Here is a 27,157-nt window from a genome sequence, read left to right as displayed (position 1 = left end):
TGAAAGCACGGTGCTCAGTGGATAATTTGTTTTCACTGTAATGTTTAATTACCGTCTTTCCTACAAAGGCATTTCCTCCAATATGTAATCACTGGGATATTTGAAGCTAATTAAGCAGATGCACTGCCATTTTCACTTTTATTAAAGTCACTGACAGAAGCAATGATAGCAAAGGGAGCTGTTCTGGATGAAAATTAAGTTCCTATGGAAAAATAAACATTTATATGTCCAGCAAGTAATAGATGAATTATTTCTATTGACACATATGGATTAACTGCAAATGCTAACTCTGAGATAGAGCTGACTATCTCAGCTAAGAGAGAAATCAGAGACTCAGTTCCTAGAGAATGGCTCTCCAGCATTTACTGGGCTTGTAAAATAGGTACTCCTGAAAATTCTGACAAGAGTTAAAAAAACGTAATCTGCCCATTTTTAAATAAAAGCATCCTCCTCACAATCAATCTGCTTGTTTCAGTGAGAAATCGTATTTATTAGTGTGGACTTTACTGTATCTTAACACTTTCCTATCTGTTTTTCATTACCTTGGCAATTTCTCAGTGTTGGTATTTTAAGTCAGAGGAATTTTTCTTTTGCTTGTTTGGTCTGGTGAAGTTAAACTATAATCTATTTATCATAGAATTAGAAGTATTTCTGTAAAAAATAAGTGTATCAGAGACTTGAATAAGTTCCTCTAAGCTCAGTGCCCCTTGAATAGGATATGGTGGTCTTAACTTTCTTGACTTAATTACCTGATATACAGGAAAAAAATATGACCTAATATTGATTTGTGTTGAGCATGTACTTGAGAATCCTCTCGCAATCCTTCTGTCATTTCTATTGTTTTCTAAACAGGGAAGGAATTCACAAAAACTGAAGAGACTCATTAATTCTTCACAGCAGGTGTTTCTCATCCTACCTTTTCTGGCCTTCTTCTGGCCTGTTTCTAGCCTCTCCCTTTTCCCTGTGGTGAGCAGCGTTCATCTCGTTGCGGAGCCGGTCATTTTCCCGAGCAATGTCAGAGGCATTCTGGATCACCAAGTTATCATATGTTTTCAATCCCATATCCTCAGCATTCTGCAAGAAGCTTTTGATTGAGGTGACCTCTTGCTGTTTGATGCTCATCTTCTGTAGCAAGCGCTGGCGAGCTAGAAAACCTCTTATAACTACCATGGTGGAAGGAGAAAATATGGATCAGTGAAAGACAACTAGTTGGGAAACTAACTTAATATTAGTGTGAGTTCTGTTTAAACATGAGCAAGACAAGTTCAGTCAATATCCTTCACATATTAGGAAAGAAATCTGATGGCATATAAATAACATAGTAAAACTCTTAGTGGAGCAAAACTAAGACTCCTCTTGGTGGAGTAAAACTCATCAGGGAACTCTTTCTATTTTCTACTGCCAGTGCTTAAAACAATGTAGTGACAATAAATTATTAAATATGAGCTATCAGAACTCAAAATGTTTATTTTCACTGAATGCTATTTTTTATTACATTACAACACAGATGTAATAAAATGAATACATCTTGCATATGCATGATGTAAGATGTATACATAGATGTGTACTACAGATTGTGAAAGCATACATTTACACTGCAAAGGTCAAAAGATTGTTTCAAAATAAAAGCCTGGATAAATGAATTGCAGTGAATGCAGCAGGAATTAAATGATTGCTGTTGTTCTGCTGTAAAAAATGCTGTAAGCGTTTCAATGTACCTAATACCCCAACAAAATCATACCAAGTACAAGGGGTTTTCTGTTTGACTTAAAGATCTTTTACTGCTCATTTCCTTTCAGCTAAAACAATTAGGTTAATTTAATGCAAATTTCTCAAATCTATCTGTCACATCATATCTGCATTTCTCAGTTACAAGTTTTCATCTACATTGCATCAGCTTTATTTATCTATTAGACCTTTTTTCACACTCTCTGTCAGCTTTATGCTGGGAAAAGATTTTAGTCCATCTCCTGTAATAGCTTTTTCTATCTCTTTGCTATATAAGTACATTCATTACAAAAAAACTACCCAAATACCACTCAGTGTTCTGGATTTTCTGAAGTACAGTTGATCAGAAACACGAGGCACAGGGGCCGCTGTGGCCATAATAAATTGGATACCATTTTAATCCCAGTGCCTGCAACAGGTGGTGTCATTATTCTTTGAACCTATGTTTTGACTTAGAAGGCAGAAAGATGCTGACTGAAAGTACTGTGTTTGTGTGTGTGTGTTTTGGTTTTTTTTTGGGTTTTTTTTTTTTTTTGGTTTTGTTTTTTTTGTTTTGTTTTGTTTTGTTTTTTGTGTTTTGTTTTTTTTTTTTTTTTTTCTTTTTGGTTTTTTTTGTGTTTTTTTTTTTTTTTTTTTTAATTCCACAAGATCATGTTTCCTTCCAGATGTCGAACCATGCTCTGTATCTCATAGGCAAAAACCTGGTTTAGAATTATTTGTCTGTTGCCTTAAATACCCTTGGTTTTCATCAATTTATATGTATCAAAACCAAGTCAAACTTCATCACTGCTTCTTATGGTTACTCCTTTTCTGGTCAATTGAAAGTTTTTCATCAGTGAAGTTAGGAGACAATAGCCTGGGTAAGAGGTTTGTTTGAATTTGGAGGAAGTTACCAAGAATGTTGATTGCAGGATAAAAAAGTTAAAATGCATTAGGTATTTACAATAACAAAGTTAAATTTCAGATTTAGGATTACTGCAAAACAACATTAAATGATGAAGAGTCAAGCTGAAATAATATAAAGGGAAAATGTCAACAGAGAAAAATACAATTAGTCTTCTATGATTATAAAATGTTATTGAATAAAATGAACAGCTAAAGCATAGGGTAATGTAAGGTACATTTTATCATCTTCTAGTGCCTTGTTTAGACACTAAAAAAAATTTCTTTTATAGAGATGCTCAGTGCCTAGCTGACAAGATGTAAGAAAGGCTAAAATTAATAATAATAATGTAATACTGCTTCTATCCAAAATTCACTGCATTTGAAAACCTTCAAATTCAGATAACTTGAAATAATTTCTGATAATAATTTATGATAGACAGCTTTGAAGGTTTATACTTTTATAATCACATCCAATCAATGCCTTTAATTACATTCCATAAAATCTGACTTCTTTAAACTCTGAAACATTATTGCACATACCCAATTTACTTGAAAAGGAAATTAATAGTACAGTTATTGTTGACAATTTTATGAGAGTATTCATAATAAAGATGTTACTGAGTCTGAATCTAAGGGTTACTGTTGCAAAAAGAATGAATACATGCATAGAATATTATCAGAGTTCACTGCTCACAAATATAAAATTTTTGAAAGAGCTTTACATGAAACAAATGCTTTTTCCTGAAATATTCTCTTTAGATCTATCTTCTGCAGAGCAAAAATAAGCATCAAATCCTGGGTGACTTTGGAAAAAAATCTGAATTTTAAAATAACATTTTAACAATGGTCTGTGTGTCTGTTTGTGCTTTTAACTTGAGAAAAAAAATCTAACAAAAAAAAAGATTGTTAACACCACCAAGGTTGGTTAAAATAAAGAAATTAAGAGATCAGGTCTCTGACAGGATTGTTAGCAGGCATGAATGAGTGGCTTAGAGTAGCCTGCTAGAATGGTCCAATAAAATGAGATCCAGTAGAGCTAATTGTAACATTGAGAGACTGTACAGCTACTCTGAATTATGCACTTTCACTAAAATGAAGAAGAAACTTTCAACACAGCTTTATTAGGAAGGGTTGGCAGATAGACGTCCCTTTTTTGCCCACATTTTCATGAACTGAGTAGTTCAGGTTTTTCATTAAATGATATACATTTCTTCACACTTTTTTCTCTGAGAACATTTGAAAGATTTTGGTTTTGTTTAAACAGAGCAATTTTACAATCTAAAAACTGTCGTGAAATTAAACTCTCAGATCCTAGAATTTTACTGCTCAGTTTCATCTACTACTGTTGAGTACTGGGTACTATGATTGCCTTGTGAATTTGCTCCTCATTTATGTAGATCTAAAATAATTCTCATTATGCAAATTAAAATAATTGAGGTTAGCACCCCCAGGGCAGAAAAATATCTAGTGTTTTAGAGTTCATCTAAGGATGAGGATTGGAATAACCAAAATGCCAGTAGACAATGGATCTGGGTTATGTCAGGAATTTATTAACTATTGTGTATACAATGTATTCAAGTTAATTCCTCATCTACATTAACTCTAATGGAAGAACTTTCAGCATGATTGCCCTTCCTATGGATACAAACAATTTTCAGAGTGATTCAGGTCAAAATGTACCATATGTAGCTCTCATACCTGCAGAAAAATATATGACAAAATCTCTAAACTCACAGATACATTTTTAAGCAAAAGTGTTTCAACACATGCTTTCACTTTAGTTTGACCCCTTTCTTTGCTTGTGTAAGATAAGTTTCAGGATACCAGGAAGGACTTATATGGTTTGCTTTGTTTTGGGTTTTTTCCCCCAAATCTAGAAGAAGGGATTGCTAGTTAGACTTGAAGTAAAAAGAATTAATAGGATTTTGGAGCAAGACTTGCTTTCCCTTAAATCTAAGCTCTTATCTAGGTATATGATGTTACATTTAAAGCCTGATACAGAAATTAGAATCATAGAATCAGAATATTCTGAATTGGAAGGCATCCACAAAGTGCCTTTGGATCATCAAAGTCCAACTCTTGGCCCTGCACAGGACACCCCGAGTATCACACCTGAGAGCATTGTCCAAACATTTCCTGAGCTGTCAGGCTTGGGGCTGTGGCCACTTCCCTGGGGAGCCTGTTCCAGTGCCCAACAAGCCTCAAAATTTCACTGTGATCCCCTGGGTCCTGTCACTGGTCACGACTGAGCAGAGATCAGTGTCTGTCCTCAACTCCTCCTCAAGAGAAAGCTGTAGGCAGCTGTGAGGTCTTCTCCCAGTCTCCCCTTCTCCAGACTAAACAGATCAAGTGACTTCAGCCACTTCTTGTACAGCTTCCCCTCAGGGCCTTTCACCATTCATAGCCCTCCTCTGGATGTTTTTAAACAGATTTAGTTTTTGTTATATTGTGATTATTGACTAGTTTGGCTACTATTTAACATGTTTTCAGGAGACATATAGCTTCCAAAGTCCCCTGCATGTAAAGGGTGAGGGGACAGAAGTACATTGGGGCTGACCCCATTACTCAGTAAGCACGACTATGTCAGTGAAAAGTATTTGGATACCAATTTTAGGATCATATAAGAACAATGCACGGGTACTCTATTCTATTCTGAATTTGCCAGAGCCCTTTGGCATGCTAAATTCTACAAGTTTACAATTGCACCTGTTTGCAAAAGGCAGCTTCTTTCATGAGCTAATGACACGAGGTTGATGTCTAACTACTGCTTACTCATCCAAGATCCTGATTTTCTCAGGTTTCCCAGATCATAAAAAGTTTGCAGATGAGACTTAGCTGTAAAAACACTTTTGGCAGAAATTACTTTTCAAGTTACTCTCATTAAGGAGGATAGAAGCAAAACCAAGAAAAATATTTTGTAATGAGCCAAGAAGCCCAATTATCTTCATTCTTCAGGGAGGCTTTGGTGATCTGTTCTCTTACTTCTGCAAAACATGGACATATCTGACGAGGTTTTAAGTTTTGGTGGAGGGTTATATTGAAGCATTCTGTTTGCACATTGGATTCTGAAAGTAAATATTTCCTCTCTTTTATAAGTCAGCATAACAAGGGAAAGAGCATAAACTATTACTGCTTTTCAAAATACATTAGTGCAATAGGATAATTTGCAGTAAAAAAATCACACCCAAGTATAAACTCAGCTGAACTGCGGTGTCTGTTACCTGTCCTTCTCCATGTTCATTTCTGAACCGTTACCATTTGGATTTCACTTGCTTCAGATTTTCTGCTGACTTCCTCTTTTTCACTACATGCTTACAGTGACAAACAGATAATTAAAATGAAAGGGGTTTATATTTCTTAAGTCTGCAATATTGTGTGTCTGATAAAAAAAAAAAGATAAGATTTTGTATTTTTAATTTCCTTTAAAGAGGTGAAAATTGGAATTGTTGCAGACATCAGCCAATTAGGTAAATAATGAATGGTGTGAAGGAAGCTTCTTCAAACAAAGCAATATTCATATTTTCAGCAGTTATTTGAGACTGATAGAAAATGGAGCATAAGCAACAGGAAATCAGGAGGTAGTGGATAGTACCTCCTTTTAAAAATATGTTTAAAAGTGCAGTGACCTTAGGAAAAATGCATGAGTAAAATGGGGAAAAATAAACAAAATATAAAACAATAAAAAACTAGCAGTCAAATAAGAAAGTAGTAAGGGGGAAAATAAGTATAACTAAACACACTCATGTATTAACTTTAGTTTTTAGTGTTGATATATTTGAAACTATTCCAATTTTGTATCACTGTTACCATATTTTATGTGAAAAAGAAAGTAAAAGTGGTATTAATGCCTTGAAAAATCACTGAACTTACTCTAAAAAGAAAAATATTCAAGATCTTACAAGTTTTAATTACATTCAAGACTGCTATAAAATTATGTTTGACCAACAGAAAGTGCAATATTATTATCTCAAAAAATCTGTGTATATCTGTAGGGAAATGTATAAAATACAGCAACTATTCAAGGTGGAGAAAATCTCTTTTCTATGCAATGTTCTGCTCCATGTACAAAGCAACAGCTCAGGAGTACTTGCTCTGTAATTGTTACCTTTTTGGCAGGTTATAATTTTCTTCTGAAGCTGAAGGCACAAATCGTTGAGATGGTCAGCTTGCCAGTACTTAAGAAACACTTTTCGAACTCCTATCTAGAATACAAACAGCAGAGAAATCATCAACAAATAAGGCCAAAACAATGACAGGTAAATAGACATTGTACGTTAACAATCCAGCAAAGGGTTGAAATAATATCTGCAATTTAGGAACAGTACAATGCCAATTCTGTAACAGAAATGCAGTCATCACTTGGTTGAAAAAAAGATGTATTTGTAAAGGATGAACAAGCTGTCAGACAGATAGTTCCACTTCAGTTCCAAAAATATCCAGAACAAATAGTACAATCTTCAAGTTAAATACAAGTTGGGGAAAAAACTTTCTGAATTTAATGTGTTAGACAACATAATAGAAAATAAGGTTTAGGTCTTATAAAGCAGAAGGCTGTGTGCATGGGGAAAGGTGACAAGTCAAACCCATGCAGAACAGAAAATGGTGAGATAGCTGCCATATGTGGAACAGGAAGAACTTAAATGAAGTTGGAGGATGGGAGAAACTCACTGTCATTAGTGAAAATGACTCCTAACATCCAGTAAAGTTATGAATCCTAGTTCCCAGCCTTGCTTACTGAAGCTGTGCTTTGGGTCTCCTTTCAGGATCAAAGTAAGAGACAGAGGGACTGATTTGTGAAAAATAATCTACTAAGTATTGATTCTGGTGTTCTGTAGCATCTTGGTTTAATCATCTAATTCTTGAAGGACAATCATTAGATGTTCTCACTCCTCTAGAGGCAAGTTTATCTAGTTAGACCAAAAGAAAACACCTTTCTTTTGATACCTTCTGAACAAGCTGGAACAGTCCTATAAAATTCTTTGTATCATCTTCAAAAGCATTCCTTTCTAATAGACTTTAAAAACCACACACAACCTTGCAACTCTAAAACCGGCAAGTAACTGGAAAAAAACCCCAATCAATAAACCAATCATTTTTCTCAGGAATTTTGCAGAAGTAACTTTCTTGACTTCATAAAAATAAAAGCAGCAGTGCCAGAAAACTGTGCTACTCTCAAAGATTCTAGCTTTTTCCTAACTATTAATTTTTAAGGGCTAATAGGCATACTGATTAATTCATACAAGTCTGGCTAAAATTACGGAAATTCTTTCCAACTCTTGTTTGTCTCCAGCTTACAAGCTCACTCTCTTCTTACTGAACCATCCTGTTCCACTGGTGTTTTTTACTTTAGATCTGGGAGACAGGTATCTGGAGGGTTAATTGCACACCCTTCCAAATTGTTTTTAATCCAAACATTGTTAGATGTACATCCTTGTAGGGTTGGATGACAGAAAGCCAGGATATATATTTCAGGGCTAAACTCCATTAACTAAGTCAGAAATTATTGTGGCAAAGTTTTGTCCCTTGGCTTCACCTCTCTCTACTGTAGAGAGCAACTTATTTGAATCAAAAGTTTTAAAAAGTCTTTAATCCTGAAATTTGAGCTAACAATGATGGTGCAGTTGTTAGTCTTTTAATTAAAATCAGATGCACTCAAATGGTAAAACTAGAATGCTTCCTAATTTTTTTTTTCATTAGTCTCTCTATTCCCTATAAAATAGTCACTTTGGAATTATCACAAAGTGTGTGGAAGTAGGTGACTAAAATGACGTGTTACTTGTCTTGCCATTATAGAGTCAGAAATAGGGAAGAGGCTCTCTTTGTGGGGTGGTTAATCTGTGGCAATCTCCCTGAGATCCAATTGTGCACTCACGCTGCTCTTAGGGCCACATTCTCATCTTCATTTTCTTGACTTCCAATAAAAGTTTTTTACTTTTCTTCCTCAGCTTTTAAAATTCTCTATTCACTTGGTTATCTTAATTCTTTGCTTATTGAACAGGTTTTTTCCAATCCATCTTGTCAAACCACATTCTGAACTTGAATTATCACTAGTTTTGGCTACTAATACCTTCATAGTCTTGCTTACATTGTCTTGAATACAGAATTCTCTCAAAAAATAACTGAATTATTATTCATATAGTTAACTGTAATTAAATTATTGTGTGGTTATTATAATTACCATTCCATCTGAGCAGCTCTCAGAAAAAGCCTGAGAACAAATACTTAATAAAATTATATTCCTCTACTCTGATTAAATTTTCTCTTTATACTCCACCTTTCCACAAAGCCTCTACATCACACATGTTTTTTTGTCCTGTCTCAGGCCTATGCCAAATCATCCAATTTTTCCTTATTTCTGTCCTTTGTCCTTAATTACTCAGAGTTCTAGTTTCTCCCCTTACTAGAGCAATACTGATACTCTGACAGTAGAAAAGGGGATGGAAATTTACTCTTTAAAACCTTAAAAAAGCTCTTATTTAGAGCTTATTAAGCTTTAAAAAGCTCTAGTAGTGCCCATGGCAAAATTAACAGCCCCATTCTCAATTAGTCTCGTTATTGACACACTGGTTGATCACATTTAGCTATATTTCAAAAGTGTAACTTAACTAACTGAGTTGCAATTTATTGTGCAGTATGCAGTCACAAAATCAGAGTCAAGACAATTGCTGAAGCTTATGTTGGTTTAGCTACAAGAGTCTGACACTGCAGTCACAAAGCTATCCAGGGGACATGCAAAGCCTTATTGCTCTTTCCTTTCATCCTACACCCTAGGAACAATATAAATGGAGTTATTGTGGCATCATTTATGCTATGAACTTCATTAGTAGGAGCCTGCTACAATTTTTAAGTGAATGAAGAAATACAAAATGTCAATACAAATCCATTTTTACATTCAGATAAAAGCTATTTATAGATTTTTACATCATATGACAGGTCTACAGAGAGCAGAGCTCTAGACAGAAGCATGTATAGCAGAAACTACTATTACATGTTTGATTATGTTAGTACAGATAGAAATCTCTGTTGCTTAGTCTTTGAATTAAATCTGAGAGCCTCTAAGGCTGACCAAGAGAACAAGATAGTCTCACTGCCCTTTTTATTGTTCTGGTGTTCAGTGAAAGCAATAATGCTGAAAAATGTTGGAATTTCACATGTCACATATCAAAACAGCTTTTGAGGTTGCCACCTGTCTTCATTCTGGTCTCTTCTTTAATCACAAAATGTTTCCTGCTTGCCTAGGGGAAAAATGGTTCAAATGTTCTTCCACTAAAACACTCACTTTTCAGTATTTTTTCTGGACTACAAAGTGCTCTCATCTGAGTCTAAAATTTTAATGTCATTCAGACTCCTGTAAAAGTAAACAATCTGTGAATTACAGTCATAGTTATTTTAATTAGGAAAGCATTAGGGTTTAAAATGTTGTTTTTCAAAATGATACATTTTTTAAAGACTACGTAAAATTGTTGTTGATGGCTACCAAAGCTTCAATTGCTGCTATGGGCCAGCTGGGTTTTTTTTTTTTTTTTTTTTTGGAGGGAGCTGTTCTTTATCTTTCTTCTTATTTTTATTTATTTTTAAAATATTTTTTAATTTCTTATTTTTTAATTTTGTAGAAAAGGTGTAGGATGTAGAAGTGCAGACATTCAAAACTATGGAATGGATGCTGAGATCGTGTGTAGGTGGCATGGAGGCAGTATTAGCTCATACTTAATAGGTGTCAAGGGAATCTGTAAAGCTGTTCTTTAGTTTAAAAAAGGCAATTTGTGGGAGTGCTGTGTGTTTCTGGCAGTACTTTGAAAATAGCTACCTACAAAAGACAGAGAACTATAGTCTAATGATATTTTACACAATGACACACATTTTCACAGAGCATTAATGAAATTTAGAAAAAAGCCTTAATACTATTGTAAAATGTGTCTTCTTGCAGTGTGCATGTCTACAAAGATATTATTATGACAAACACAGGGCACTGATTTTTAAGGACTGAGATTTTATTTTTAAAAGTTTACTCTCTCTGCTTTGCTTTGTACATTTTAATAGCCCTTCTTCATAAACTAGTAACAATGCACTGTGGTACATACTGAATAAACCTACATTTTAGCATACTTTATTTGTGACCTTAATATAAAGTATGTGAGTAATCTGGTATTCAAGCAAGTGACATCAGGCATTTATATACATTATAGTCAGGAGCTGGAGTTGAGGGAGAAAAACTCAGGTCACTCAGGTCTCTGGGAAAGGGCAGAATAATGGTCTCTCCTTTTCCCTAAACTGTACAAACCTCACAGCTCTTCATACCTGTGAGGCAACATGAAGAACTGCCTCAGAGAACAGGAAAGAAGTGATTAGGAAATGTAAGATACATGTAAGAAACACTCAGTAGGGGAAACCCTACACCAGTTTTACCCCATGGGATCTTGGTATTTACCAGACTTATTATTCCAGTTTTCAGAATTTTAGAAACAGACACAGCACCAAAATGTGGTGGTACATCCTCCTCCACACTCCCTCCCCAGGCCTGCTCTATGATCTCACTGCTAACCTGAGCCAAACCACTCATTCACAACTCAGAATAAACGATGTGAAAGGGTCTCTTGGCATGAATGAGAAATACAGGACACAGGTGACAGGGAGAGCAGTGGCACAGAGAGCAAACCCTAAGGCAGGAGACCGGAAAACGAATCACAGACAAATAAGGCAGGAAGAGTGGGACCAGATATGAAGCAAAGTATCTAGAAAAGTGTCAAAAAGGAGAAGTGCAAGGGGAGAGAGGAAGAGGAAGACATGGAATCCAGATCTGAGATTAAAAAGATAGCATAAAGAAAATTGAGTTAGCAAGACTAGTGATCCTAAGAAAGACCTGAAAGATAGATAAACAGAGGGAGGAATATATTCCACAGGAAGAAAAATAATTTTTCATAGAAATATGAACTAAAATTTTTTTTCATAGAAATAGGAACTAAAAACAACAAAACCATGCTTTGTCTTAAAAGAGTGAGAGCTTGTGAGCATTTTGAGCTCAAAATCAACCATCTGTCCTATTCTCTGGCTAAAGGGAATCATGAGTTTGACCTGTGTGGCACAAAGTCACTGAGTAAATTTGGGGGCAGTGTCTGGCCCAGGCCAGTCTTTTGGTAATATTGGTGAGGTAGAAAGTCACTCACTGGTGGTTTCTGCAACCAGCAAATTATTTCCAGTATATAATGGAGTGATAAGATGAAACAAAAATATAATGGGACAATATCACTTTAATAATCCAAAGTATGAGGGAAAAATAGATGCTTAGGTTCTAATAATTTCTGTTAGTATGACCCCACACCCTCCCCCCTCCACCCCCCACTCCCAGAATTTTGGTTTTTAATTGCCTAAAAGAAAATTGACTTTCAAAGTAAGATATTCAAAACAAACAGGAAATTGACTTGAGTTAAAATTACTAAATAACAAATGAATGAACTGTTGTAGAATTTATGAAGCCTAAAGTTTTCTTACTTGAGGGAAATAAAAAAGTTAAGAATTCCTTATATATTAGATTGGTTGCAAAGTACTCCAGTACTTCAGCGTATCAGGTAGAAAGCAATTTGTGTAGCATGACCACTTTAATTTTAAGCCAAAATAAACAATTTTGTTTAAAAAATAATTTAAAACTAAGCATGAAATTTACATATGTATGATTTCATACACTTCTGCTCATTCCTCTGATTTAATCATATGCCACTTATGTTCTACATTCTGCTATTTAATCATAAATATATATTTTTTTCCCAAAAAGGATCACAGTATGCTAATATTATATACTGGTACATTGAAATTTAACAGTACTTAAGGACAGATCTATCAAATCCAATAAATGAAACACCCATAGAATAGCAATAAAATATGATTTTTTCTCTGACTGGTAAGAGCTGTGGATCAGACTTGTTTTCCCTTTGCAGTTCTAGAAGTGTTAGAAGAATTTAAAATCTCTAAATTGACTTCTGGGATTTCTCTATATTGAGGACTTATTCTCTGTCTCAACACTCCTGACTGCAAGTTTGATAATACAGCTCCTCACTGGCAAAGATAATATCTCCACAGACACTGCTGGCTCCTGAAACAGCTTCAGCAACATTTGTAGTTGTGAAAGTGTGAACTGGCACCACCACAGCATCTATCTCAAGCAGTTACCTCATTTGGAGCTTCATTAAAACCTTCCAACCAACTCTCCTGTACTGCTTATTTCATACCTGGAGAGTCTTTGGATCATCCCATTTGAAACTTAAGACTCAGTCTTTGACAAATTAGTGATCTCAAAGCTCCTGATAAGAAGGAATCATTGTGGGTTAGAGGAAGCAGGCTAAATATTGGAAAGATAAAGACAAAGCTTTTATTAGAAGTTTTTAAGGATTGCCATCTTTTAACCAGATAAGCATTTCTATCAGTCAATGGCTAAAATATTCAATTTCAGTGAAGTCTGACCTTTGCAGTGTTTGTATTTAGCAGATGCACTTTATAGTAAAAGCAAATTAAATGGATGTTTTCTTTTTCTTCTGGTATGGCACTAGTTTGCATTTCAGCAAGCTCCATCTGAAGTAACTCAGAAGGGTTAATTGCAGACTACTGATCTTAGATAAACAAAATGTAGAACTACACGTTTTGATGAGAAAGCTCAGTAAGCTATGAGCTAACAGCTAACTCTTTTTTATTGAATTTATATTTGCAGCTTAACAGTGTGAGGAATGATAATCCAAACAAATGAAAGTTTCCTTATGTCAGTTAAAAGAGCCAAGGACTGTTTGTGCCCATACTTTTCCCAAAGCATGATAATGTTTGCAAATTAAGTCATGCCATTGGGATGGCAGGTTTTGCTCAGCTAATGCATCACTGTATTACAATAAATGAATACAGCACTGAAAATGGGGACTTCCTAGTATAAAGACCTTAACATATTCTGGAGGACAGGAGATTCTTCTGCTTTACATGGACCAGCCAGTACTTCTGCTCAATTTAACTCTGAAGTTACTAAATATCACCTCACTGACTTCTCCAGGGGCTAAACAAGTCTATTACTTTCTCTTTGCCTGGAGTAGAAATGGTTTGTTTTGATTTAGCAATTTAATTTTCTCTTACATCAGATGTGCTTAAAAGTCACAGCAAGTAGCTAAGCTTGTAGTGATTAAGTATATATTGAAGCTGAAAGAATACCTTATCAAGACTGCACACAGAGTCAAGATGCAAAAATTGCCTTTCATTAGTAGCTCTGCACTTTCATAATTCCAGTACTTAGGTGTATGACTGAAACTGCATGGTATGTCAGCTTCAATGAAACCACTATTTTATTGTCCTAGTTTAGCTATCTCCAGCTCAGTTTACTCAAGGAACAGCAACATTTCATAAAGCTATCAACACTTCCGTCCCTACGTGACAAAAGACAAGTCAGCAGGAAGACCAGCCTGGCTGAATAGGGAGCTTTCACTGGAACTCAGGGAAAAAAAGAGAGTTTACAACCTTTGGAAGAAGGGCCAGGTAACTTAGGAAGAGTACAAGGACGTCAGTAGGTCATGTAGAAAGCAAAAACTCAGCTTGAACTCAATCTGGCCACACTGGGAATGATAATAAAAATCGTTTCTATAAATACATTAGCAAGGAAAACAGGCCCAAGGAAAATCTCCATCCTTTTTTGGATGCAAAGAGGAAAAGGTATTTAATGCCTTCCTTGCCTCAGTCTTCAGCAGAAAAACTAGGTGTTTTCAAGGCAACCAGCCTCCTGAGCTGGAAGACAGAGACAGGGAACAGAACAGACTCCCTGTAACCCAAGAAAAAATAGTGATCTGTTGTCCCACTCAGATTCTCAGAGGGCACTGGATGAGGTCCATATGGGGGTACTGAAGAAGCTGGTGGAAATGTTTGCTAAGGTGTTCTCCATGATCTATCATCAGTCCTGGCTAAACAGAGAGGTCCAGACAATGGGAGCTTGGCCAGTGTGATGCCCATCTGCAAGAAGGGCCTGAAGGATGATTTGGGAAACTACAGGCCTGTCAGCCTGACCTCAGTGCCAGGGAAGATTATGGAACTGATCATCTTGAGTGCCACCATGCAGCACTTACAGGGCAATCAGTGGATCAGCAGCCAGCAGGGATTTAGAAAAGGCAGGTCCTGCCTGACCAACTTGACCTCCTTTCATGACCAGGTGACCTGTCTAGTGGACGAGGGAAATGCTGTTAGTCTACCTGGACTTCAATAAAACCTTTGATACTGTCTCCTACAACATTCTCCAGGAAAAGCTGTCAGGTCATGGCTTGGACAGGTGCACTTTTTGTTGGGTTAAGAACTGGCTGGATGGCTGGGTGCAAAGTGTGGTGGTGAATGTGGCTGGTCCCATATCCAGTTGTTGGCCAGTCACTAGTGAGGTTCCCCAAGGCGCAGTATTGAGACCAGTCCTGTTTAACATCTTTATCAATGGTTTGGATTGAGTTACCCCCAGAAAGTTTGCAGACAACATCAAGGTGGGTTGGAGTGTTGATCTACTACGAGGCTGGATCGCTCTGCAGAGCCTTCTACAGGCTGGATCAACAGACCAAGACCAATGGTATAACATTCAATAAAGCCAATTGTCAGGCACACTTTGCCCACCACAACCCCAGACAGCCTTTCAGGCTTGGGTCAGAATGGCTGGAAAGCAGCCCAGCAGAAAAGAGCCTGGGGATGCTGGTTGACAGCTGGTTGAACATGGGTCAGCAGTGCCCAGATGGCCAGGAAGGCCAATAGCAGCCTGGCCTGTATGAGCAATAGTGTGGCCAGCAAGGCCAGTGATCATCCCCCTTACTCAGCACTGGTGAAGCCACACCTTGAATTCTGTGTCCAGTTCTGGGACCATGACTCCAACAGATAAACTGATGTTCTGGAGCATTCCCATCCCAGAGAGGGGCAGTGGAGCTGGTGAAGGATCTGAATGAGCAGCTGAGAGAGTTTCCATTGTTTAGCCTGGAAAAAAGGAGGTTCAGGGAGGACCTTCTCACTCTACAGCTATAATGAAAGGAGGTTGCATCAAGGTGAGGGTCTGCCTCTCCCCCAGACAACTGGTGACAGGACAAGAGGAAATGGCCTCAAGCTGTGCTAGAGGAGATTACATATTAGGAAGAATTTTTCCACTGTAGGGGTGATGAAGTATTGGAGCAGGTTGCTTAGGGAGATGTTGAGGTCACCATCCCTGGCAGTGTTCAAGGAACAATTTCACATGCCACTTAGTGCTATGGTGGTGGTGTTCAAAGGTTGAACTCAGTGATCCTGGAGATCCTTTCCAGCCCTAATTATTCTATGATAATAAATACTTGCTTCTAACACATAAGCTGGTGAAGCAAGCACAAGACATGGGCCAACTAATAGTGTTTGCTCTTATGCTCTGCTAAACAGTAGAAAATAAACCAAAATTGGACCCTAGTATTGGATCTTCTGCACTTTTTGTCTACTTGAAAGCAGACTGCAGTATTTATGAGAGAATAAAGAACATGTTCTGTGAGTAAGGTCTGAGCTTTTTTGCTTTGTGTGTTAATAAAACGCTCTTCAAACACAGCTTGTGTAAGAGGGAACAGAGAAATTGTGAGGCAGGAAATAAATACAAAGATACCATGTTCTTTACTCATTTTCAGGGATTTTAATTTAGAACACTTTTCCATCCCCCAGGTTAATATCACCTTTCTCAAAATGGGATGGTGAGGTGCATTATCAGAAGAAAGCTTAAAGCATCATCCAGATTCACTCAGATAAAAAGTCCAGATCTTTATTTTTCCCCCTCTGCTTTTGAGCCTATTGGAAACTTCATCTACTGATGATGACATATGAGGTGGAGTTTGATTTCTGATCTGTGTTGCTTTCTCCTAAATATCGTCATACTTGATGAGGGTATTTTAGTTATCTTTTTTGTTCATTTTTTTACTTGAATTTGCAACAGCTCTTCAGGGAAGTGCATGTAACATTTTGGGGAAGACAATTTTTGATATATTCATGAACTCCTGCAACAAATAGATTTTCAGTTCCAGCAGTGACTCATTTGAAGTAGTTACTGCTGGCAACAGTGGCTGAATAAATATATATGTGTAACCCCCTGCTTTTTTGGATGATTTTTAGTAATGCACTACAGATGACTCCTTTCTTCTGACTTTGCTGCCTGACATCATCCTTGCTTCCTAATTCCTATTTTCCTTTCCTTTCCTCCTCCCTCTTTCTACCTTTTAAATATTTTCCTTTTTTCAGAGTCCTCTACTGTAAAAGCATAGAGGAGAGTACTCATGACAAATGCAGATTGTGTAAGCTTCTTCATTTAGATTGTTATTTAAAGTTCAACTTTCATGATTAGTCAAATGAATCAAAAAGATAATTGAGAGAGAGATTATGTGACACAGACATTAGTCATTACTGCTGATAGTTGGGTATGTGATTTTGTATCACCTATACAAAATAAGTTGGTACCAAGCTGTTATTCACTGGACATTTAAAACATCTGACTTGGAGTGAATTTTCTTTTTAAACTTTCTTCTACACTTTTCACCTTTCCATTTGTTTTTGTACCTCTCTGTGCCTTGAAAAAGGTGTATGGAGAAGGTCACCCATTTTTTCAAACCTCGTTCCTTGCAGCTTAGTCTGTTGCCATGAACTTCTTAGTCACTGAGTGACAATGGTATCGCTCTCACCCCCAAACTCTCCTATTCCATTTAACTTATCAGTGTCTCTGAAGAGTTTGTGCCTTTCTGGTCTGAGGGATAATGCATTATGCACTGCTGTAGTTTTGCACACCTGACTTCTCCTGGAGTTAATGAGATTCTGAAATTCTGGATTCAGAACTTCTAAAATCTGTTTGAGATCACAAGCTTCAGTCCTCTGCATGATGGAAAGTTTCTGTTTTGCGATTTCCTTTTAAAATTTTTGTCCTCCTAGGTTTCAGTCCTGTTAACAAATGCCTATCACTACAGAATCATTAATCTTGAGCTCTAGGCTTTCACTGATGACCAGCTGCTTTTTTCCTGTGCTGTAACAACGGTTCTTCTCCAGGGAAATAAATTTGATAGGCATCCTGCTCTGTGTTTCTTGACTGGAGCACACGGTGCAATTACTGTTGCACAGCTTTTGTCCAATGTTAAGCTTGTAACCCCACATAAGTTCTCAAAATGAGCGATTCTCTCATTTCCAGGTACTTGCAAGTGAAGGTACAGTTTCTTCTTATTAATGATTGGGATTTTTTTAATAGGGAAGCTTGTGGCAATGATGCAGAACATATATCAGACCAAACTTACAAAACCTGGGTAGGAAAAGCAAGTCCAGTTTAATATTGTTATTTTTTCCAGTCTTTTGGTCTTTTCTGTTGGGGGAGAGGGGAGCTATATGTGCCTTGTACTTTGCTTGGTGACTAAACTGAGGCTTTAAACAGTATTTGGATTAAAGAAAAATTTTCTTATATGTCTGAGTGCAGGTGATCATGCATGTATGCTTCCAGCCTAGTGGGGGCCTATTTTTGTTCCTGTTGATACTAAGGAATCTGGGCCACTGAGAAATATCTATAGCACACATTCTGACTTAGTCCTTGGCCTTTATAAACAGCTTGCAGAAACTTTTCTGGGCATCTTAATACTCAGAGGTTATACATTAATTAGAAAACCTCATCCTTTAAACAGAAGAGGCCTGTAGGAGTGCCCTCACCACTGTCCAGTCCCTTAACTTCACAGCTGTCCATGAAATTGGTCTGGATGCTCTCTGTGTAACATATTTCAGTCCTGCTAGGCTGGAAAAAGGCCAGAATCTGCAGCTCACACTGCCTGCAGGAATGCTCCGCATGTGAAGCCTCCGAAAGCTTCATTTCTATTCAATAGATTCTATACTATGCAAAGAAAAAACATTTTTCTTTTTAAAATGCACATATTAAAGAAATCAGTCCTACTCAATTACAAAGCTATCCAAAGCAGATAACTGAATACTCTGGACAAATGCAGACATCCACCTTGCAGTCTTCATACTGTTGAGACTTATACAATGTAAGTAGAATAGGGAGAAAGGATAGGGAGTTGACAGTTTCCTGTTTAGTGCTTGGTACTTTTTTTTTTTTTTTTTTAAATTTACTTGATGTATGGCAGCCTCAGGTTCTCTTGTGGATCTGTGGATCAGCATGCTGGCACCTACAAATGCACTGACTACCTGGGAAATCCTAATTAGCTGTTTTCAGTCTGCCCTGTTATCATAGTAGATAGAGCATTTAGCATAGGATTTTAAAGAAATAAAATAGGTTATTCAGGAACCATTCAACCACTAAAATATACATATCAAATACCTTCAAAAATCTTGAAAAAAAATTACATAGTGTGCATGGTTAATTGAATCTTTTTCTTCCCACAAGTATACACTGATTTTTTGACACAATGATCACAGCTACTCATAGAACTCTGAAAATCAGTTTGATAATTTACCAAAGCATATATTAAATGGCAAAAAATACACCACTGCAAAGTATGTGGTGGCTTGCCACCAATGGAAATGACTCAGCTAGCTTGTTTAAAGAATGATATTTTAATTGCTTTGTAGATCACAAACCTGCCAGCCTTGTAATTTACACTGCTGAAGAACAAGACGACATCTCTCCTTGGCACTCAACTTCTTCTTGTCTCCTGCTGCTGTATCAGCCAAATCTTTATACCTAGAAAAATCAGCAGAAGTAGAGTTACTCTAATGTTGGCCTGGTTGATGACTTTGTAGAAATTGTCGGTTTTCCTTTGACTCTCAAATCTTTGATATCCAAACTGGAAGCTTGGGATTCTGATGAGGGTGAAGAAAACAAGAAGGCAAATCACTCAAAATCTTGTATATTGTTAGACATGACCTTGGTTAATAACAAGTGATGCCTAAAACCCAAATTTGCTTCTTGTCTGTTCTTTGGATGCCTCACTGAAAATCAATGCCAAAGGAATAAAAAGCTTCCACTGCAACTGAACTGGGTCATTGAAAGGAGGAAAATATGTTTTCAGTATGTGTCATACAACTTATGCTTCTTAAGGCATAATTCACAGAAAGAGACATTGACAGAAATGATTTTCATCAATCTGAGATAAATTCTCATTTTGAACAGAAAGTCCTGTAGCAAAGAGACTTCCAAGAACTGGATCAGTTTTCACTACTGGAAAGAAGTGCAAGAGGAGACTTGATTGAAGCACTGAGTACATTCAAAGACAGAAAATGCTGGATATTAAAGGGCTCTTTGATGTACCAGATGAAAATATCTAGGGAGGAAACTTAAGTAATACAAAGTCCAATAAAGTATAAAATTCAAAGTTTATTATGGACTTATTAAATTTATTGTAACTTATTGCTAAAGAAATGGAATTTTATACATCTTAATGCCACATAATATTACTATACTTTCCTGGAGGTATTCCTTTGTCTAGATCTGACTGCATGTAATGAGTCAGAATGCTTTTTCATTACAAAAAGCCAGGCTTTGGAAAGGATATACACTTTGCAGACATGTCACTTTTGATTAAACTCCCAGTGAAATTGATAAGTTTTGAAGTTTGCAAGCTAATTACATTTCCTGACATTTTATTTATTTATTTATTTATTTATTTATTTAACAGCTGGATTCACCCAAATCTCTCCTTCAAGCCAAAACTATGCTGATTTGTTGTCTTTCACACAACATGGTAGCCAAGGCTGCAGTGCTGGAATGACTCCAGGGCCCTCAATTGTATCCAAAGCTGTGGCAAGTCTGGAGTAACATCTGCAGGTAAACTGCTATAGGACCAAATTTCATCTAGACTTCTCGTTTCCTGTAGCTGCACAGACCCTTGAGCTCCTCAGCTCCTGCAGTCTGGAAATATTCCCTTGTCAGGGAGCAGTCCTGCTGAGGACCCCATGGCTAAGTCTACGTTAGTAAATGCAAAGTGAGAGGGACTGCTTCCCTGGCATAGAAACCATCTGGCAAAACCCTAGTCTGATGATTTATTTATGCATTTAATATTATGCAATCTGTTCTGTTCTATTAAGCTCTGTCCCCTTCCAACAGAGAGTAACCATTTCTAAGCTGCCTTGTTTGACAGGTCACCAGCCTGTCCTAGCTCCCAAGTTGTGCCCAGGAACCGTTTGGAGGAATGATGGTAAGAAGGGCCCAAACCTTCACCACAGCTCCTTCTATTTAGTCTCACACTCCGGGTTAGCATTAGAAAACTAGGGATAGCACTTTCCCAATATTCCACTAGCTGTATGGTCACAAGGACATTTATTTTACAGGTTTCTATTAAGGCTGGGGTCACCTTGTTTCCCTACTTGTATCAACAGTTTTTTCTTAGAAGTCATGGGAAACCAGAGGTGTTAGAGAAACAGCTGCTGGAAAGCTTAGCAACTGCTGACTGGAGCGAAGATTCATGACTAAGCATTGACTCACAATGCATGAAGAAGTATCTGCAAAAGTGGTCAGCCTGAAACTCCCTTACAGCAGAAACCCAAAGAAACATATTTCTCTCTTGAAAAAAAGACAAACTAAAATTTAAAAGGTTGAAGTTCTATATTTGGCTCAAGTTTTATTTAAAGACATGCAAATGAAAGAATTCAAGGACAGCCAAATATTCCTTACAATCTATTTTATACAGAATGCCAGACAAAAATGATCCACCATTTTCATCCAGCTTTTAAAGTCTCTGAAATTCCATCACATTATCCTGGAAGTCTAATCACAGTTCACAGTCCTCTTCTATCTGTTAAAGCAAGCTCTATCTTAGAAAAGGAGGATGGCTTATGGTAATAGAGAAAGAGGAAGCTATGGAAATTTAAGTCTGCCATAAACTTCCTCTGTGAACACAGCAGGACATTTGGAAGATGATCTACTTTCCCTATGTTAGACACTGAAAAGCTGTGCTCCTAGCCTGAGTTAGTCACCTTGTTCTCAAAACAGTCTGGGAAGGCAGGTATTTTCCACAGGGTGACATGTTCTATGCATTCCAGATGCTTTTGAAAAAATGAGAAGACATTGCCCTCTGGAGGTGCCTTTCTCCACTGGCCACAGATGGACTCTGAGGAGAAGTCCAGACTGTATGCTTTCATTTGGGTGCCTGAGAGGAAGCTCACCTTTATGCCTACTTGTCTGACTGAGCTACTCATCCTGCAGAGTAACTAACAGAGGGTCTGAGAGATCTTCCTTATTTGACCTGTCACTGGTCCAAATCTACTGGTTAAGCACCCAAAATGAGAAAGTACCTTTATTTCCTGTGTAATCATCGGTTACTAACCATTTTAATCTTGTATAAAGATAAAAAGAACAAAACAACAAAGTTTGCAGCTATTTTTCAGCCACAATGGTGCCCCAATTTGGTTCTCAGTCCAGTTGTGCATACACACATTTCAATGCCAGGGAATTAATGGAAGTTCCTGAATGCATGGAACAAGAGGACTACACCTGTTGGTGGGAGCCAAGATTTGTTCTGGACAGAAGGGATGGTTTAACCATAAACTTACATAATTTCTTCTGTACTTAGTTTTAAATGAGTGAAAAAATTAAACTAAAACCTTTTTCTTTAAACTGACAATGAGCTAAAATATAAAGAAAGAAATAAAAACTTACAAGTGTGACATTATTATCAAAATGCCAAATATTTTTTGGGTATCAGATACTTTTTACTGTGGATTGACCTTATGTTTCCATGTAGACACAACAATTTAATATCATCTTAAATTTAATCATGCTCAGGATGAACAAAATAACTTTTTTTTCAGAATTTATTCTATCACAGAAATTAGTAATAAGAATACTGAAATTATGGTGCAGGTTTGTATAAATAAACTTGAATTAGTTGCAACAATGGGGCTTGCTTCTGGGGAAATGCAAACTGGAGAGTCTTTGAAACTTTCCCTTACAGAGAAATTTCCCCCTAGCACTCCAGCCTTGGTTTACTCTGAAGTGAATGAACATACCCAATTAAGTACCAGGCTTCTTCCCACCTGACAGGTCACACATTTTGCCCCCAGTAGATAATGCAGAATGTTTGGAGAGGATCCTAAGGAATTCAGAAAGCATACTCAGTGCTACCTTGCTAAAAAAGTGAAATACACTTCAGCTAAACTTGGATTGACAAGTCACTTGCCTAGACTTTCTTAAGATTCAGTAGAATAGAGTATTCTGGTGTCATATTCCTAACTGTAATATTGGTGTTTGCAATAGCTCATATGAACTGTGCACCATCATGTCTTTCCACTGAGTGTAAGCATGTTCTTGCCTCCAGCCTGGACATCTAATATCAGACAAAGTGAATCTCCTTCATAGCCAGGAAGCAAAAAAAACCCCCATTATTTTATGGCTAGCCAGAGCAACTCATTCACTAAGGGATCCAAAATAAAATACAAAACAGGGAGGTCTAAAGGACTAATTTGAATCAACACCACTCCACTGCTATGCCAAGACTAATGTACTGTTGATTAGGAAGGAAATTCAAAACCTCTTCTAGTTACAAGTTGAGACAGTGAACACCACTATCAGGGTGAAGGAGAGTCTCCCCAGCACCATCCACATGACATCAGTGTGAGAGAAGATCCATTTTCCCCAGCTTTTTCCTTTAGCACCCTCCTTGTCCTAACTTGTCATTTTCAGAAGCATAAACAGAAGAAAGACATTCTGGCTAGACAGGCTCACACTGTGAGCATGTACAGACTGGCCAGGATTCTCTGGTGTTGCAGAAATGTGCTCTGACCTTTCTTCCTTTGCTTCTGAAAGATGTGCTCTATCAGGGAAATTTTTTGTTTGTTTGGAGTAGAAACTGCTGCCAATAGCTTGTGAATAGGGAAAACTCGATTCTCGTGGGTCTTCACAGATAAGGATGTTATCTAATCATTTTCTCCCTCACCTCCCTAAGTGCACAGCTGACAAGATCCAGCAGGCTGTTTTTCCCCAAGACAGAATATTCTGCAGCTCAGGTTGTGGCACAGTAACCCACAGCAATATTCTAAGGCTCAGCACGCTCTTTGATTTACACAGAGTGTGCACAAATGGGCTGCAGGGCTGTACTCCCAGTTCTGTATGCACAGCAAATCTTTAAGCATTGGAATAAACATGACTCAATTTCAATAGCACAACGTGACAGAAGACACTAAAGCAAAAACACACGGCAAGTACAAAGGGCAGAAAAACAAGCAGCTCCAAATCAATAGCTTGAAAAAAGATGTCTTTGAACTGGAGCCACAGAACTACTTTTGTTGGTTGGTCGTTTTGCTGCTCTTATTCTCAGGTCTCTCTCTTGCCTAATTAAGAAAGAAACACCAAAAATAATAAAGTTAGAGGTAGCTACTGACTGCAATTCAGTGTTCTCACTAAGAGGATAGTTTGTAATTCCACAAGTCCTATCTTTTCTGAAGGAAGATCCTTCTTTCCATATCTTTGTCTTGCTGCTTAAAAAATAAAAATCACATATGGCTGGCATGTAACTGCTTTAAAAGAGTGATAAGTTATGTACTTTTAAGTTCTAAATATCCAAACACAATTTATGTAAGGAAAAATAAGTGACACACTTGTCAGTATAATTCATTATGTTGTAGCCTTATTTTCTCTTTTTTTTGCTTACTACAATGTACTCTGTTTGCCAAGGTAAACTGGTATGACTTAAAAAGATCTATTCAAAAGATAGTGAATAAAAGGCAGCAATCAAAATTAAATTACGTCCTATATTTCTACAAGAAGTGAAAAAATTGCCATCATAATGGTTCAGGTTGTGCTGTCTCAGTAAATTGTCTCTTTTCCCCTTTCTATATTCATTTTCTCTTTGACAATCATTAATTTTTGACATCTGAAATATGTGAAAGAAATGGACTTTGTTTGCCAAACTTGTCACTGTGTGCTTATAACTCAGGATTTTTAGTTTTGTTTGTTTGGATTTGGGGAGGATGGGAAAGGTGGGTTAGGTAAGGTTTTATTTGAAAAGTCCATCAAGTGAAAGCTGACACATCCAGAGAGCCTATCTACTGAAGAGGGATTGCCTGAAAAATTTTCAGTAGAAAACTTATAAAATCAGTGAGTAGGATGGATTTTTTATTAATGTTACCTTTATGTAAAGAATAAATATTAATTCATTCATGCATTCCTTTTCCCTCTGTTATATTCTTTTTGTCTTGAAGGAATAACCTAATTATTTTTGAAATATGAGGAACATGGGAAATTCCAGATAATTAGAAAAGAGGAAATAGATTATTGTAATTTCCAAGGAAAAAAAAGGAAATTCTGTCAATCTGTGTACAATATATATGACATAAATATCTTATTATAGAGCATAAATATTAAGAACCAAGGCACATATACAAATTTTTTTGAGAATAAATCTTTGGATGTGAAGAAGAAAATAATGCTTGTAGAAATAACAGATTACATCAGACAAACTGCATTTGGGACTTCTTTTGTAGAACTTCAAAAATTCAGTATAAGATTATAAGGTTCACTTTAAATGAAAAATTTTGCACCAAGGCTGCTTCACAGAGACTTACAGAAATAATTCAGAATATTATAAATGTGAGCATGAAGTGCAAAGTACCTGAAACAATTAGTAATATATATGGCAATGAACCAAAACGTCAAAGTACCTGCCTGCAATAGTTTTTTTAATATCTTAATTGATATCAAGAAACAGTCTTAAATGACTATATATGCAGACCAATAAGAATTAGGTGAAAAAAATAAAAGTACAGCAATTTTGGAAAATAAATAATGCTAAAAGTGATCTTATAACAAACCGACCAGTTATCATTCATTTATCTGGTTTCTATATATGCCTCTAGATTTTTTTCTGATAAAATATACTGATTTTTTTACTTCAACAATTAAAACCTCACTTCCTATACAAGGAGTAATAGGGAAATATGCAGCATGCTTCAATGTGTCTGTGGAAAAAGGAAAATATACTCAAGAGTGACAATAAATGACACGTAACTGAGATAAAAGAGCAAAATTTAGGACTAAGAAATAAAACTGGAAGAATACTCAGAAAATCCTCAAAACAAAATTTTAGAGTGGCTTAAATGTGAGTCAGCCACTGGGCCAATGTAGAGCTCAGTACAGACTTTTAAGGGAGGGTCATGGCTATGAAATCCACTGAATCAAAACACCTTTGCAGAAGTGACCATTTGGGATGTTTTAATTTAAACTGAATAAAAATTAAGACAAATTTCTCAGATAAATATACTACCTTATGACAGATGATAAAGAAATTAATTGGAAGAATTAATTTTTCCTGAGTTTTATGGGGTTTTCTGCATTAGGCTTTGAAACCCTTAATCTTTTCTAGACATCTGGATTTCAGTTTCTGAAGAAAAGAAGTAATGAAGATATGTGTGTCTTAGTCCTGGATTATTTATTCATATACTTCCTGTAATTAAGCAGAGGCTTCCTCATCTCAGACAATGTGGCAGCAGAATAGTGAGTAGAATATAAATTATAGTTCAGCTCTTGGGATTAGTGGATTCAACTATGCAAATACAACATATGAATTCGCAACATCTACTAAAGATTTACTAAAGATTTACAATACTTTTGCACCATCTTACTTAAAGCTGACATTCCCATTTCATCTTGACAAAGCAATGTAAAACATATTTACTTTAAAAATTGTCAAAAATCACACATTGTCTCAGAAACATGCTAGCACTGAGCAAACAAACAGCTCTATTATATCTACAAACATATTCATCTGACTCTGCTTCAGCAAATGTTTACCTTTAGCTCTTGCTAGGTAGGTCTTTCCCACAGCTAACCACTTCTCCATGCTTGGGCATCCCACCAACATGCACAGGGGCCACAAAATGCTTCACTGTACACAGAATATATGGCCTATGTAATACATTTAAATGTCTTTGTTAACCTGCTAATTTGATTCTGTTGAACACAAAGATGTGTGACTGGCATCCACTGAAGCTCCTCTTCTTTCTCTGCAGACACAGCCATACCATAATAGGGCATCAAAATCAAAATTTCAATTGAAACACTGAAGTGGGCTTGTACAACTTTCCTGCTTGGTTTCCTGGTGACATTGCCACTTCACTGTTTGCCAAGAAGGCACTGCCCAGCTCATTGGGAAATATACTGAGAAAGATTTATGTTGCAGAAGCAGAAAGTAAAACCAGACTCAAACATAAATTGTGATATTAAAGAGAAATAGGATTAGATTTGCTGTTCCACCTAGATAATGCTTTATTTCTTCATTTCTTTTGGTGTTTATTTTTCTCCTGTGTAACCAGTACTCAGCCAAAGAGGAATAGGAACATATAAAACCCTTCCCACAACACTCACTAGTAGCTTAGACAACATTTATTGGGATTATGGGGAAGGATTTTTGGACCTTTTTAAACCATACAGGAAAATAGCTTCTCTGTGAGATCATCTCTGCTTCTGCTCTCTTCTGTGGGAGCTTCCCTTGTGCCCCTGAACCCTGTGAGTACTATCAGTCTGGGTAACAGGGATTCTCCTGGCTCTGGATTGCATAATGGTTAGACAAACCACACAAAAGCATCATTTTTCAAGATATACTAAGGTCATGTGCCAAGAGTGGACCAGATTCTCCTC

At 36.8% G+C, this 27,157-nt stretch overlaps 1 protein-coding gene across 4 annotated transcripts in view; it reads right to left on the bottom strand.

Moving 5' to 3' along the window:
- Positions 1 to 27,157, bottom strand: part of MYO16 (myosin XVI) — a 363,429-nt gene that overhangs the window by 51,578 nt on the left and 284,694 nt on the right. For all 4 annotated transcript variants that reach the window (XM_058044965.1, XM_058044966.1, XM_058044964.1 and 1 more), the window contains exons 28-30: positions 19,168 to 19,270; positions 6,719 to 6,815; positions 917 to 1,163 (exon numbers count right to left, since the gene is read on the bottom strand). In XM_058044965.1, the coding sequence (XP_057900948.1) occupies positions 917 to 1,163; positions 6,719 to 6,815; positions 19,168 to 19,270 (447 nt within the window). The remainder of the gene's footprint in view (positions 1 to 916; positions 1,164 to 6,718; positions 6,816 to 19,167; positions 19,271 to 27,157) is intronic.

This window comes from Melospiza georgiana, chromosome 2 (assembly GCF_028018845.1).
Source record: "Melospiza georgiana isolate bMelGeo1 chromosome 2, bMelGeo1.pri, whole genome shotgun sequence".
Taxonomy (NCBI): domain Eukaryota; kingdom Metazoa; phylum Chordata; class Aves; order Passeriformes; family Passerellidae; genus Melospiza; species Melospiza georgiana.
Note: the sequence above shows the minus strand (reverse complement) of the source record. Positions and strands in the feature narration are given on the sequence as shown.